This window comes from Danio aesculapii, chromosome 7 (assembly GCF_903798145.1).
Source record: "Danio aesculapii chromosome 7, fDanAes4.1, whole genome shotgun sequence".
Lineage (NCBI taxonomy): Eukaryota > Metazoa > Chordata > Actinopteri > Cypriniformes > Danionidae > Danio > Danio aesculapii.
The window spans coordinates 19,014,288-19,029,589 of NC_079441.1; the positions used below are offsets into that span (position 1 = coordinate 19,014,288).

The following is a 15,302-nucleotide window of genomic DNA, read 5'->3' on the forward strand; positions in this document are numbered from 1 at the left end:
GTTGATCAGTTGTCCTCCAAAGAGATTGATAACACAGCTTGATGATGCTGGTTTTCCCCTTTCAACATGAGAAAGATCAGACCCTTCCTAACTGATCAATTTATGGTCCAACTCTTGTCGTCATTTCTATGGATTACCGTAATGCAGAGATGGGCAAATTTGGTCCTGGAGGGCCGTTGTCCTGCAAAGTTTTTTTTCCGACACTAATTAAACACACCTGAACATGCTAATTAGTGTCTTCAAGATTGCTAGAAAGCAGGTGTGTTTGATTATGGTTGGAGCTAAACTCTGCAGGGACACCGGCCCTCCAGGACCAAGTTTGCCCATCCCTGCTGCAACGCTCTTACAAGCTTTTCACTCATCATAGTACTCGTGCTGCTGATGATGTGACAATAAAAGTGATTTGATTTGTTTCTAGCTGGACTCTTGCACCTCTACAAATAATCCAGAAAAATCCAGCAGCTCGTCTGGTCCTCAATGAGCCCATGTAACACCTCTCTTCACCTCCTTGCGCTGGTTACCTGTTGAAGCTCATATCAGAAATTCAAATAATTGTTTCTTGCTTACAGAACAGCCACCTGCTCCTGAAGTCTACACTACATCCCCCTCCAGGTGCCTCCGGTCAGTAAGCGCTGCCTCGAGGTACCACAAAGAGGCTATAAGCCACTTTCCAAAACCTTTTCATTCACTGTTCCTCTCTGGTGGAATGATCTTCCCATTCCCACGCAGACTGCTGATTCACTAGTATCATTCGAAGGACAACTAAAAAGTCATCTCTTCCGCATTGAGCACTTAACACATAAAAATAAATCCCTCCCACCCTCCTTACTGTAGATCTTATTTCTCCGAGCGCTCCTTGTGTGTATTGACTCTTCATGTTGAATCTCTGAATGCCTCCCAATTTTTAAGTCGCTTTGGACAAAAGTGTTTGCTAAATGACTGAATGTAAATATAAATGTGATGGACTTACACCAGTCTTCCGGCCACCTGCCTGTCTCCAAGATCTCTATGCATATTTTGGGAATTTATTTGGCAATGTTTGTTCCTCCTGCCTTTATCAGTTCTGCTTTAAAGACTGGGCGGACAACACAAGATTATTGGCCTGTTTTTTGAGCCAATTTCTCCCTTTCCAACAATTGTAGTATTGTCCAGATTATCTCTGTGGTTCTAAAGATTATTTTATCAGATTTTCCTGTGAGCAATTTCCTCAATCTTAAGAGCATGCTCCAATCACAAATCTGAAATCCAGAGGTCAGTTGGAGAAAACGAGTTGAACAAACTTTGGGTTGCAGAGTAGGTTTCAGGTTGACAAATATAGTGTAAGTTAGCATGATGACAACAAAAGAGTTTGCAAAAACGAAATTCTGCTAGCCTCCATAATAGAGCAGATTTCTATTGACCCCAATGTTAAAATGGCCAACTTCACAGCAGAAAAAGAGGCTTTTACAGCAATAGTAACTGGATGCAGCCTTTATGATGCAAGCTGAGATTGCATAACTCAGCGATGCAGTGTCAGACACGATGCACTCAAATGGAGCGAGTGACGTCACTGTGAGGGTAAGGTTAGGGGTGGGGTTAGGTGGGCCCATTAAAAAGCATTGGATGCGTCTCAGATTGCACTGCACCGAGTCTGCAGCCAGACCCCTCTTGTTTACAGCCTAGTACTTTTATCACAATTGTGAGAGGAGTTAATTTTGTATTAACTTATCTGTTTCGTTTTTATCAAGTAATATTAAGGGCGTGGCCACTTGAGTGACAGCTAGGTCTCGCTGGTTGCCGTCACATCACCTCAGCTGATTCCAGCTGATTAGCCGCTGAACTCGGCACATACATCATATTTTTGTTTTGTTTTATGTGGCTTTACACAGTCAATTGCCTTTTGGAATTATTTCCTACAATTATCAGATAATATGGCATGCTGTGTGCACTTAATTGTGCTCACAAACCATTCAAGTGTCGTCCATTTCCCAGGTGAATTAAGTTATAAACTGATATACCATTTCTATAAATGTATTTGTCTTACTTAAGATCATTTATAATTTTTCTTCGACCTGTAATGCACTCCAGAATCTGACAGACTGATTAGCGGTAGGCTCTAGAACAGTCATCTGAAACATTGCCATACAGTTTTATGCCTGGATTTCATCAATAGCCTTTCATTTACTAACACAGACTATAGTTTAGATATTTGGAAGTAATTCGCATTTCCTCCTGTAGAAAAACATCATAAGAACAATGCTTAGTGGCTCAATGTATTACAACAGTGTTTTTTAAAGACTAAACACTTTACTGATATAGTATACAGCCAAGCACATATGGTCAGAACACAAACGAATCACAGGTCATTTTCCCAAAGAAAAGCCAGTCTAAGCAAAATGTTAGCAGGCATATGTACATTTACATTTACATTTACATTTAGTCATTTAGCAGACGCTTTTATCCAAAGCGACTTACAAATGAGGACAAGGAAGCAATTTACACAACTATAAGAGCAGCAGTGAACAAGCGCTATAGACAAGTTTCAGGCGTGTAAAAGTCTAAGAAGCAAAAACATTAGTAGAATTTTTTTTTTTTTTTTTTTTTTTTTTTATTTATTTATTTTTTTTAATAGAGAGAGAGAGAGAGAGAGAGAGAGAGAGAGAGAGAGAGAGAGAGAGAGAGAGAGAGAGAGAGAGAGAGAGAGAGAGAGAGAGAGAGAGAGAGAGAGAGAGAGAAAGAGGGCTCAGTTAGTGGTATAGCCAGAGAGGCAATTGCAGATTAGGAGGAAAAGTGGAGATTAAACAGTTGCGTTTTTAGTCGTTTCTTGAAGACAGCAAGTGACTCGGCTGTTCTGATGTAGTTAGGGAGTTCATTCCACCAACTGGGCAGATTGAATGTGAGAGTTCGGGAAAGTGATTTCTTCCCTCTTTGGGATGGAACAACGAGGCGACGTTCATTCACAGAACGCAAGTTTCTGGAGGGCACATATATCTGCAGGAGTGAGAGCAGATACGAAGGAGCACAGCTAGAGGTCACTTTGTAAGCAAACATCAGAGCTTTGAATTTGATGCGGGCAGCAACTGGAAGCCAGTGCAAACGGGTGAGTAGCGGAAGCTCCGCTCAAGCTCCGCCTCCTTGCCCTTTTTTGGTAACCCCCGGAGCCGGAGCACTAACAAAATGGCGACGGTTGTTCCCGTCTACTTGTAGCTTCATTTTTGCTCTTCAGAAATCTACAGGTGACATCATGGATACTACGTCCATATCTTTTACAGTCTATGGTTTGGACAGCAAAGAAGGATCCGCTTGTTGGTACTCCGTCTCTCTCTCTATTTATCATCTATCTATACATCTATCGAGGGATACATTTAAGAAAGTAAATATAGAAAGATCAATATCAACTGATCTGTTGCTTTCAAATAAAAATGTTTTACTAATATTTGAACTCTTTTACCATTAAAAAGTCAAGCTTTGCACTGGAATTCGTGTTTGTTATCTGTAAAAAGTAGCTCCACCTTTTCTGATCTAACTGGCCTTCTCAGTCAATTTGACATTGATGAACACCATTCATTCATTCACTGATTCATTCGTTCACATACTAACAACAAACAGAACAGCATCAATATTGAGTAATCAGTTCGGAGGTGGGACAACCATTGTAAGTTTCTTTTTACAGGTTTTACCCTCATGGTTTCCTTTTGCCGATCTTTCCATCCATTCGTCTATGAAACATTTTTTTATTTTATTTAATGCATTTAATGTAGAAAATCGTTCTAAAACGAATCAAAGTTTAACTCCTATAACATGCAACTTGAAAAATGTGAGGCCAACAGTTAGACTAGGACTGCTGTTGTGTTGGACCGGCTTTGTGTGATAAGCAGATGATTGTTCTGTGTTTTAAAGGTCAGGTTTATCACCAGCTTGCTTGACTATTGCTATAAACTCAAGTTTAATTGCTCTTTTAACAAACACAATCATTTTCACACATGGCTATGCATCTGCTGAAGTCGACGATGATGCTTTTCATGACCGGGTGTTTATGGGGACTGTAAAACACACTTATAAAAGTGTTCTGAGACTTTTTGTAACGAGGTCGAATCCTGTTTTTTTGAGATCTCAGCGCTCCTCGGTTCAGATCTGCTAACACGAGTACCAACCTGAGCATGGCAAAGCTGCCAGCAATAACTGAACTGTCAGCTCTATTAAAGATAAATGGTCCCTGTCAAGTTAACTGTGTTAAATGGGATTGTGTAACTGTAATATCATTGTGTCGTTTAAATGACACCTGCGTGTCATGTAAAATCAGAGAAAGACTAGCTTTTAAAAATGTCCATTTCCAGGAACAGGATCACGTTAGGGGTGTAATTTGGGTAACAAACATGGACATGAAGGGGACACATACACACTACAGGTAAACCATTTTAAATATTATGACTTGTCAATGTTTTTGAAATAACTCATCTGCTCTCAAAGGCTGCACATAATAACATTTATTTAAAATTAAATCTTTTGTAACAAATGTCTTGACTGTCAAAAAAAACTTTATAACATTAAAAATAGTAGGAATTAAGAAAAAATACTTTACAATGAGGTGCCACTATTTAATGTGTTTATTAACATTATTAAAAAATACATTTATTACAGTATTTATACATCTGTCACTGTAAAAATACTGGGTTACACACAACTGATTTGTTTTGGGACAACATTAAGGAATTAAATCATTAAAGAAATTAAGGGTTCCGGTCCTCTGGCTCCCATTTTGTATGTCTTCCTGACTTAACACACCTGATTCAGATCATCAGCTCGTTAACAGAGAAATCCATGAACTGATCCTTGTTTGCCAAATAAGAGAGACATACCAAATGTGAAGGGCGAGGGGGGGCTGCAGGACCGCAATTGAGAACCACTAAATAAAAATAACTTATTTGTTTTTACAAATTTAGGTGGATTAAACATAAAACAAGTGTTGTCCCAAAAAAATTAAGGATTGTGTTGTTTCAGCTCATTTAAAATAAGTAATTTGAACAAACAGCAAACATATTTTTTGAGTGTTGATAATGTTAGTGTTCAAACTTTATTTTAATGTAGACTATTAGCTCAAACTTCTAATTATCTGCTTATTAACAGTTAGTATTGGGTAGTTTAAGTATTGGGTAGAATTAGGCACATATAAATTGAGCCTAATAAGGTAGTAATGCAGTAACTAATACTGGGAATTGTTAGTCCATATTAACATGCACAACTTTGGATTTTAATAATGCATTAGTAAATGTTGATTAATAAATGCTGTATAAGTATTGTTCTTTATGGGTCATGTTGGTAAATAAAGTGCATCCGCAAAGTATTCATAGCGGTTCACTTTTTCAATACATGTGATTTTTCAGTTGTTTTTTTATTTTTAATAAATTTGCAACAATTTCCAAAAATATTTTTTCACATTGTCATTATGGGGTATTGTGTGCAGAATTTTGAAAAAATAAATGAATTTAATCCATTTTGGAATCAGGCTGTGACATAAAATAATGTGGAAAAAGTGAAGCCCTATGAATACTTTCCAGGTGCACTGTACATTAACATTTACAAAATAAAAAATAAAAAAGATGAATTACATGTCAAAGAAATGGCAATGACTGCTGACTGGAAAATTCAGCTTTGAATCACCAGCCTGATCTCAAATGGAAAAAAAGGAATAAAAAAAAACAAAAATGATTTTTGCTGCTTGTTTAAACTACTGTTTGGGACAATTTAATTGGGTCACACTTTACAACAAGGTTCATTAGTTAATGTTAATTAATGCATTTACTAACATGAACAAACAATGAACAATACATTTACTACAGTATTTGTTCATGTTAGTAAACGTTAGTTAATGAAAATACAGTTGTTCTTTGATAGTTCATGTTAACTCACGGTGCATTAACTAATGTTAACAAGCATGGGCTTGGATGTTAATAATGCGTTAGTAAATGTTCAATTATGATTAATAAATGCTGTACAAGTGTTGTTCATGATTACTTCATGTTAGTAAATTCATTATCTACTGAAGCTTATTATAAAGTGTTACCCTTAATTGTATTATGTTCAATCCGCTTATATTTGTAAAAACTACTAAGTTGACTGAACGATTTGTGTTGGGACAAGAAGAAGGATCTGTGAGGAACCCTGCATTTTTTTTTACACTTTAGGCTAACTATTTTAAGTATTGTCAGAAAAATGGCTAATTTGTCCATAATTTGCACAAAAACGTACAATTTTTAGAAAGAATAATGCCCCCAAACCACACCGCTAAACACTGACATCACAAAAATATATGATTCAGAATGTTCAAATTCATACAAACTTTGACTTCATCCACCTGTGACACTTTCACTATCCTGCGTTCTGAAATGATTTCTCACAGCAAACGTAAACAATCGGTAGTGGCAATTTTTTTTTGACATTTTCCCGTGGTCATTTGAAGTGTCGCATGGATTGCGTCATCAAATTCAGATCTCCTATTGGCTCTTGGATTGATGCTCATCGCAGCTGTTGTCACACTGAAAGATAGAGTCTGAAATCTTCTGACATTGCCAGAACTTCATCGGAGGAAAAATCTGATCGCGACGGGCTTTAAGCGGCTGTCAGTGAACATGTCAAACCAACGATCAGAGATCCCCGATATTAGCCGAGGATTTCAGAAATCTTTTAGGATTTCCCAAATCGGTCTCAGATGACAAAATCGTGGCTGAAATCTCACAGTGTGAGCAGGGCTTAAGCCGAAGGAGAATGAATGAAAGAATGTACTTTTGATCCAATAAAGACAGCCTTGCTAAGCAGAAGAGTCTTCTCTTAAAAAAAATAACAGTTTCAACATTTACAGACTGTAGGTATGTCCGTGTAATCGAGCATAAACTATGGGCATGTGTGATGGCCTTTTTTCTACACAAAAAGAGTACTAAATGTAATTGCTTTAACCTAATTTATATTGTGTAAACAAGGAAATGAGCACAATGATGTTTGAGCTCTGAACCCGAGGTGCTGTAAATCTTTTTATTATGATTTCTTTATCATCATGACATCAAGACGGGGATTAAATATCATTTTAATTAAATACCAAAGAAAGCATGTGCATCCATGACTGATTCAAAACGCCAATCTTGTAGTACATTGTAAACAATGCTAGCTTACACACTATTCGTGTTGGGACAACATAAAGGAATTAGGTTAGCTCGGTAGTTTTTACAAATTTGTGATTAAACAAGTGGATTAAACATAAAAAAAATTAAGTTGTCGGGAAAAAAAAAAACCCAAGAATTGTGTTGTTTCAGCTCAATTAACATAAGCAAACGTGATTTATGGAGCGTATTAGATGCATTAGAATATTATTATTATTATTCCATTACAAAATAAAGAACAATAAGAGAAATAACAACCAATCAGATTTCAACTCTGCTATTTAAACTCATTGCCTTACTCGATCAGCATAAAGTAAATCCCAGACAGACAAACAGAAGGGCTTCACGAGAATGTCTGCATCAGATCTCTTCTCATCATTTGCTTGAGCAGTTAATTAGTAACCTCAATACTGTTATAAAATGATGTTACTAATGGCAACCATAAACCCCTCAGCATTGTAAAGCCAAGAGGGGTTAACATGTGCGTAAGTCCCTGACATGAATAATGTGGGAAGAACTAATTGGAACTAACATTAAACCGAATGCCTTTATCAGTCATTATCTTAAATAAACATGTTTCACAGGAAATTTGTTACTTTCAAGGCCTGATAACTGGCGACTTGAATCAACGTTGGAGATACTCTTGCATCTGAGATCCTCTGAGCTAATGATGCACGAAGGACATTGACTTTTGAGTGACTTTTTAACCAGCAGTTTCAGGTTGTTTTTTTTTACTTTCTTACCGTGATTCCTAAATATGTTGCCTTCTTACCGATTACGAAAAACATGGTGACACTTTAGCTTAGATTCCCATTCATGCTATTAATTTATTACCTATTTATTATAGTATTAAATGTTCATCAGTAGTTATAGAGTTTGATTTTATTCTGCATCCCTAATCCTTTCCAAAACTTCTACCTTATTAACTATTAATAAACAGCTAATTAGTAGTTTATTAAGCAAGAAGTGTTGGGTAATGGTAATGGTAAAATAAAGTGAAGCTTTACAATAATTGTTCTGCTGAATTTTGTGTTTGATACCATTTTTTTCTTCCCTGCACAGAAAACGCAGCTTTTTTCTTTGTGGGTACATTGAAAAAAATGATTCAATGCACTTATTTATTTGTTTTTTTTTAAGGTAAGTGCTTGCAAACTATTTATATGAGCGGAATTTAAACAAACAAATTAAATTTAGTAATGTTCAACTTAATTTGTTTGTTTAAATTCAGCAAATATAAATGGTTTGCAACCACTTACCTTAAAAAATTGAGTAAGTCCAATGAATCATTTTGTTCAGTGTATTCCAGTATGAAATCCATGAGCAGATATTACCAAAAGTCACAGGTGAAACACTAAAAAGTGCATGTAAACCGGTGATAAACACTTTGCTGACTGCGATGACTTCCAAGAAAATATGTTACCAGCTTGACCCTCGGTCATGATCACGCTTTTAAATCAAAACAACTCAGTAATGTGCAGCAGACATCTAAATGTTAGTTCAGTATGCACACGTTTTAATGGTGAGGTATTACAGTTTATCAAAAATCTTTCATATTGATTACCTGTAGTTTAAATACATTAATATATATATTTATATAAGTCATTTCAAAAAGTAAACAAACAAACAAACAAAGAAAGAAATGCATGCTATTACAATACATTTCATCCAGTACTGCAAACCCTTGGCAATTGAATTTCTTATTTTTAAAAAAGATTATTCAACAAATTAACATTTTAGATGAAAAACAAAACAAAATGTAGTATTTGACTTAATTTTAACCCAATATATCCACACACACACACCAAAAAGAGCTGGTGAATCATAAAGCACAATGAAGGTAAAATATGATTACTATTTAATGAAAGTCCAAAATAATAATAATAAAAATAAAAAAGCGGCAGGCCTCCTCGTGTTTTTATGATTATATGAAATCATTAAGTCTGGAGAGGGAAGGAATCAAAGTATGTGTCACAAGAACTTCTTTTTAGGACTTTGCACCTTTAGACACAGCCAAACCAATAAGACCAGCCAATCCGGCCACACCTAATCCAATACCACCGACAATCGCCATGCCGACTAAACCATCTGAAACAGAATGAGAAAACCATCATTTGTTTTGACTCTGCTAAGATTAATTCAATATTTCCTTTGGCATTACCACTTGTATTTAAGAGTATGTTTACATGCATATCAATATCTATAGTTAGTCTACATTCACGGCCACTTTATTAGGTGCAGCTTTTGGCTTCCGAACTGCCCTAATCCTTCATGGCATAGATTAATTAAGATACTGGAAATATTCCTCAGAGATTTTGGACCATATTGACATGGTAGCATCACGCAGTCGCTGCAGATTTGTCGGCTGCACATCCAAGATGTAAATCTCCCGTTCCACCACATCCTAAAGGTGCTCTATTGGATTTAGATCTGGTGAATGTGGAGGCCATTTGAGTACAGTGAACTCATTGTCATATTCAAGAAACCAGTTTGAGATGATTCACGCCATCAGAAGATGGGTACACTGTGGTCATAAAGGGATAGACATGGTCAGCAACTACTCAGGCAGGCTGTGGCATTGACATGATGCTCAATTGGTACTAATAGGCCCAAAGTGTGCCAAGAAAATATCTCCCACACCATTACACCACCACCTCCAGCCTGAACTGAATATTACAGCAGAAATCGAGACTCATCAGACCAGGAAACGTTTTTTCAATCTTCTATTGTTCAATTTTGGTGAGCCTGTGCTAACTGTAGCCTCTGTTTCCTGTTCTTAGCTGACAGGAATGGCACCCGGTGTGGTCTTCCAATGCTGTAGCCCATCTGCCTCAAGGTTGGATGTGTTGTGCATTCAGAGATGCTCTTCTGCATAGCTCGGTTGTAAAGAGTGGTTATTTGAGTTTCTGTTGCCTTTCTATTAGGCATTTTCGCCCACAGAACTGCCACTCACTGGATATTTTCTCTTTTTCTACCCATTCTCTGTAAACCCTAGAGATGGTTGTGCTTGAAAATCCCAGTAGATCAGCAGTTTCTGAAATACTCAGACCAGCCCGTCTGGCACCAATAACCATGTCATGTTCAAGGTCACTTAAATCCCCTTTCTTCCCCATTCTGATGCTCGGTTTGAACTGCAGCAGATCATCTCAACCATGTCTACATGCCTAAATGCATTGAGTTGCTGCTATGTGATTGGCTGATTAGAAATTTGCATTAACAAGCAGTTGGACAAGTGTACCTAATATAGTGGCCCGTGAATGTACATTAATGTGCCATTTACGCAAAGGGCTTCTCCTCGTCTATTAAACATGAAATCAATGCTTATTCTATGTTTAAGAAAGTGTCTACAGTTATTGTGTTCTATATGTCAGTTCAACTTATATAGGCATTTAATCTATATAGTCTCAACAGGAAGGTCTATATAGTCTCAAATATAATTCATTAATCAAACTAGTAGTGTATCTTTCAATGTAATGCAGGTGAATTGCAGGGCTTGTGCAAACACATTCCTACGATAAGATGCTTTTTAAATAAAATGCAGTCCTTGCTGAATAAATGTTTAACTCGAATCCTAACCAAAAAGGTTTCAGATTTGATGTTCAGATGCAGTTGAGTCTCACCTTTTTTTAGTGCGTCTTTTATGAGTTTTTCTAGCTCCAGGGCCTGTTTGTTGTCCGGTTCATTCTTCAGAAGCGTGCGAATATACTTCAGTGCTCTCTCATACTCCTGAGAGAAGAAGAATTGATTTGGGATTGGACAAGTCAGTCAAACGAAAGAAGAAGGATTCTATTTGAACAAATAATAAATGAAGAAATAATCAATGTGCTTTAAAACACTGTTTCTGGAGGCCAATGAAAAGAAAGATTTGTGGATATCTTCCTTATTCTTGTGTCTCTGTATTTTGGAACTCATTTCTAAAGGATTATGTGAAACTTGGTGTAATGGCTGATGAAAATTCAGGTCTGCAATCACAGGGTTTGAAAACAGTTACTTAAAATGGTTACATTTCAATATTTGCTGCTAGGTTTTTCATGAAATAATGTAGCTTTGACACAGCCTTATTTAAAAAAAAACTGCTTTTCAGTTTCTACTCAAAACTGCACTCAAAAAAGATTTTTTGCTGCTTATTAAAATTACTTATTTAAAACAACACAATTCATGAGATTTTTTGGGACAACCTAATTGTTTTTTGTTTTATCAACTTACTTGTTATTAATTAATTAAGCGATGTGAATGAATTGTGTGGAACCCAGCATTTTTACATTTTACAGTGTACAAAACAATCAATTTAAAATTGCTAGTGGACAGATTACTATAACTATAATACATACAGATATTTTGTATTATATGGAGGCAGTTCTTGAAGCAATTTGACTTTCTTTTGTTGCAGCAGTACAGTGAAACATTTTGAGTAGATAAAGTTGACGACAAAATTATTAGCCCTTGTGTGAAATTTTAATTCTCTCAAATAAATTTTCACAGTATCTCCTATTTTTTTTTTTTTCCTGGAAAATGTTTTGTTTTCTTTAGTTTGGCTGGAATATTTTTTGTTTCAATTAGCTACAGAACAAACCACTATTATCCAATGTATTAAATAATTAAACTAGTTAGTTGTGTAAATATAGATAGTCAAAGCAGAAATTATTCTGGGATCTTTAACAATTCTGATTTGATCAGTTTTTTTCACTATAGTTTAGAAAATATTTATAAAGCATGATAAAAACACAGTTACAGTGCTTCGCATAACTGAGAAATTGAAAGATAATACAATTATCTTAAATTTTTTTGCGTCTCTTGATTTTAATTTTTAAATTTGTATTTAATATTTTTCTATGACATATACATTTGGGTGTACTAGTTTTTGGACCGTTATCATAAGTTATTTTGTTAGATTAGCTCCAGATTTGGCTTCAATACTGACTAATCAAATGTATATGCACAAATATGTTATTGTATAGCTTCCTATTAAAAATCTGAATTTAAAAGATAGATTTGTGAGGGGTGTAGATATATATGATAAGCACTGTATTTGCCGTTAAACTGCATTAGCAGAACAAATTCCTCCTGTACTACACTGTACTTTCAAGATTGCAACTTTCCCACAATGCTGTTATTTATGTTTCTGTCTGCATCGCTGTAAAGAGGTGTAATATTGTGCTCATATAAAGTCTGAAAAATACAACCATAAACAATCTATTTTGTAAGACCATGATATAGACGATAGAGCATAATGAAATGGACTTTTTTATTCTGTCCATTTGATATATATTGTCATACACAATTTCATTGGAGACTACCAGTCCTCTTTCTTCATTTCTTCCTCCACTAGTCCTCTGCCTCCTTCTCTCTGGAGTCCTCAACACTTTTCTCTCCATTTCTATGGATCCCCCTTTTTTTTTAAAACTGAATTAATTCAGTTTTCGATCCACTGAAGTTTCTGGTTGGTGTGTGAAAATGTTTTGACTCCTAGTGTTTCTACTTCTGTAATTGTATGCTAACTTAGATCAAACTGTGCTAAAAGTTCATTCAATGAAAATTCTTTCACCATTAGTTTTTCCTTCTATGGATGTCAAAGGTTAAAGGTTTTCGAGATTCTTCAGAATATCTTATTTTGTGTTTACTCAAACTGGTTTGGAAAAAGTTAAGAAATAAGAGGAGAGTAATTTATGGGCTGCATTCCAGCAAAACTTTATGCCCTTCACCCATTAACATCCCTCCGTCTCATTCCCTTGGATGAATGCCATTGAATACATTACACAAGTGTCCACTACTGGCAGAACATCTGAATGGGTTTAAATAAATTGAGCACTTTGGAACTACACTGTTGTGATGTCACAATCGCATTGCATGCTGGGATATATAAGTGCTGGAGTGGACATATGAAGCCGACCTATTCCCTTGGTCAAAATCGAAGGAGGTGTGTCCATGTAAGCTTTCCTTGTTCACTTGATGAAATGGAATGCACTTTAAAAAGGGTGGCGGGATTCTCCCAAGGGAACAAGGGATGGGAAATTTGCGAGTGAGTTTGTAAAAGCGGAGTGGTACGCAGCCATGGTAAAATTTTCACTTCTGGGTGAACTGCCCACAAGTGTCAAACTCAGTTGCGAACAAAGTTATACTTTAATGGTCATTGGCTACTAATAGGGTTGCATGGTTTACCGGTACATTGGTAGCACTGCGATACTATGGCTCCAAACTACTGGCTGTGCCTCTGTAGTTTGTAAACGGTAGTATCGTCATTAACGGTTCTACAATAGTAAATGGCATGTAGAAAAATCCCTAAAATGCTTACTTATTTGTGCCAGCAAATAATCAATCAGACTACTTTATTTTATTGTAATTGTAACACTCTACTGAACGTTTTCTGATGCTTCAAACACACATCTGAATCAGTTTATTTCTCTTCCTGTGTATATGATTTAGCTACAATGACTGCGACAATCTCTTGAAAAGAACAACTCACTAAAGGGAAATTTGTAATTACTTTGGCCTCTTAACAGACAAGACAAAAAAAATACAATAGATGAGAAAAAATGAAAATAGCAACAAGAAATACTAAGAAAACAAGAACTTTTTAATTTTCCAAAAAAAATCTCTTCTTTTAACGAATTTTGTTTGGTATAATTTGTATCTTAATTTTAATGTATTTTTTGTTGGTCAGTTATCTATAAAATAACCAAAAAAAAAACAAACAAATAACATTTGAGGTGAAGTGATGTGCGTCAAAAGCCGCTATACTTGGTATCGTGATACTTTAGCTGGTATAGTATCCTGGCCTAAATTTATGGTATCGTGACAACCCTAGCTACTAATATAATTTCCCTATTTAGACTTCGCAAAGAATATTTTTATGAAGATAAAAAGACTGAATGTGGGAATATAAAACCAATTTTACCTCAATTCTGAATCATGTTTCAAAGCAGGGCACTTGTGTTCATAGTTTAATGGATTGGGTGTGCTTTCTCAAAAATGGCGTTATGGTCTTTAAAATTTTAAATCAAAAGTCTGGTTTTAGTGTTTTGGCAAATTAAGTAAAACTGATAAATATATTAGCAGTGACAATATTAATCCAAGTATGGTTTCAGGATTCATCACCCACCTTAAGTCTGTAATTTGCAACAGCAAGGTAGAAGAGAAAATCTCTCTGGTCATCTTTTTTGCTTGAGTGAACTAGTTCTGGTGAAAGAAAACATTTGAGTGAATTCTCAAACACGAAGAAGGAGGCAGTAACAAACCAAAATCAAAACAAGCTGAATCACGGACCTTCCAAAAGCTGAATGCCTTTTACAATGTCATTTGTGTATTTGCTTCTGATCAAACACCAGGCATATTCAAAAGTAGTGTCTCTGGAAACGGGTCCTTTCACCAGCTCTGCGTTATACTTCTTTTCAAACTTCTGCAAAATAAAAGTCATGTCAGTGGATCTAATCACTCCATTTGACCAGTAGGATGATGATGATGATGATGATGATGATGTCAGGATCATGTGCTCCCCCTGGCAGACAAACGTAGACTAACTTTTACAGGAAATTGATTAGTCACACTTTTTCTTCAATTTTAAAGAAAATAAAATTATGTATTTGACACGACAGGAGTCATTTCAATACTATGGAGTATATAACGTTATTATACAAACATAAACTAAAAAAAGTGTATTAGATATCTCAAAAACCCGTAATGTTGGATATTATATCAGTACGTTTACTGTTCGTCAATAAAGATCGTCAAAATAACACAATGAGTTAAAGATACATGAGTGAAATCATATGTAATGTCCATTATTTTTGTTTTGGGGGAGTACAGTAGACGTGCGTCAGTCGAATGCCTTGATATAAACCCGACAACGGTGATTACACTATATGAAACATCAAGTTTATAAATATAGTTTCATCAAGACGACATCTAAGTCATTTTTGATTCACAGCAGTGAAACGACTGATTAAAATGCTTTAAAATACCTTTAAATCTTCTGGTGCTACTATATCTGACACAACAGCCTCCATGTTCGCAGAGAAACCAAACACTGGAAGGTTCAGGGCGTTGTCAAAATAAAAGTCAGTGATTGCGACACACCGTTTTTTTTTTTTTTGTTGTTGTTGTTGTTGTTGTTGTTTTTTACCTTCAAATAACAAACAGGCATTTTCAACTTCCATTGTTAAACATATATAACAT

The 15,302-nt window shown here is 35.7% G+C and overlaps 1 protein-coding gene across 1 annotated transcript; it reads right to left on the reverse strand.

Moving 5' to 3' along the window:
* Positions 1–8,623: 8,623 nt before the first annotated feature.
* On the reverse strand, positions 8,624–15,166 carry fis1 (fission, mitochondrial 1). Its single transcript, XM_056462777.1, has 5 exons — positions 15,089–15,166; positions 14,394–14,526; positions 14,230–14,306; positions 10,751–10,856; positions 8,624–9,218 (listed from the first exon to the last, which is right to left on the reverse strand). Exons 1-5 carry the CDS (start codon positions 15,131–15,133, stop codon positions 9,118–9,120), a joined length of 462 nt encoding a protein of 153 aa, XP_056318752.1. The 5' UTR covers positions 15,134–15,166; the 3' UTR covers positions 8,624–9,117.
* Positions 15,167–15,302: the final 136 nt, after the last annotated feature.

Bases quoted from the DNA above. Each gene is read 5' to 3' on its own strand.
- fis1 (XM_056462777.1), bottom strand. From the start codon at position 15,133: ATGGAGGCTGTTGTGTCAGATATAGTAGCACCAGAAGATTTAAAG. The intron at 14,527-15,088 runs GTATTTTAAAGC...TTTATTTTGCAG, and splicing joins TAGCACCAGAAGATTTAAAG to AAGTTTGAAAAGAAGTATAA. The intron at 10,857-14,229 runs GTGGGTGATGAA...TTCTTCTCTCAG, and splicing joins TTGCAAATTACAGACTTAAG to GAGTATGAGAGAGCACTGAA.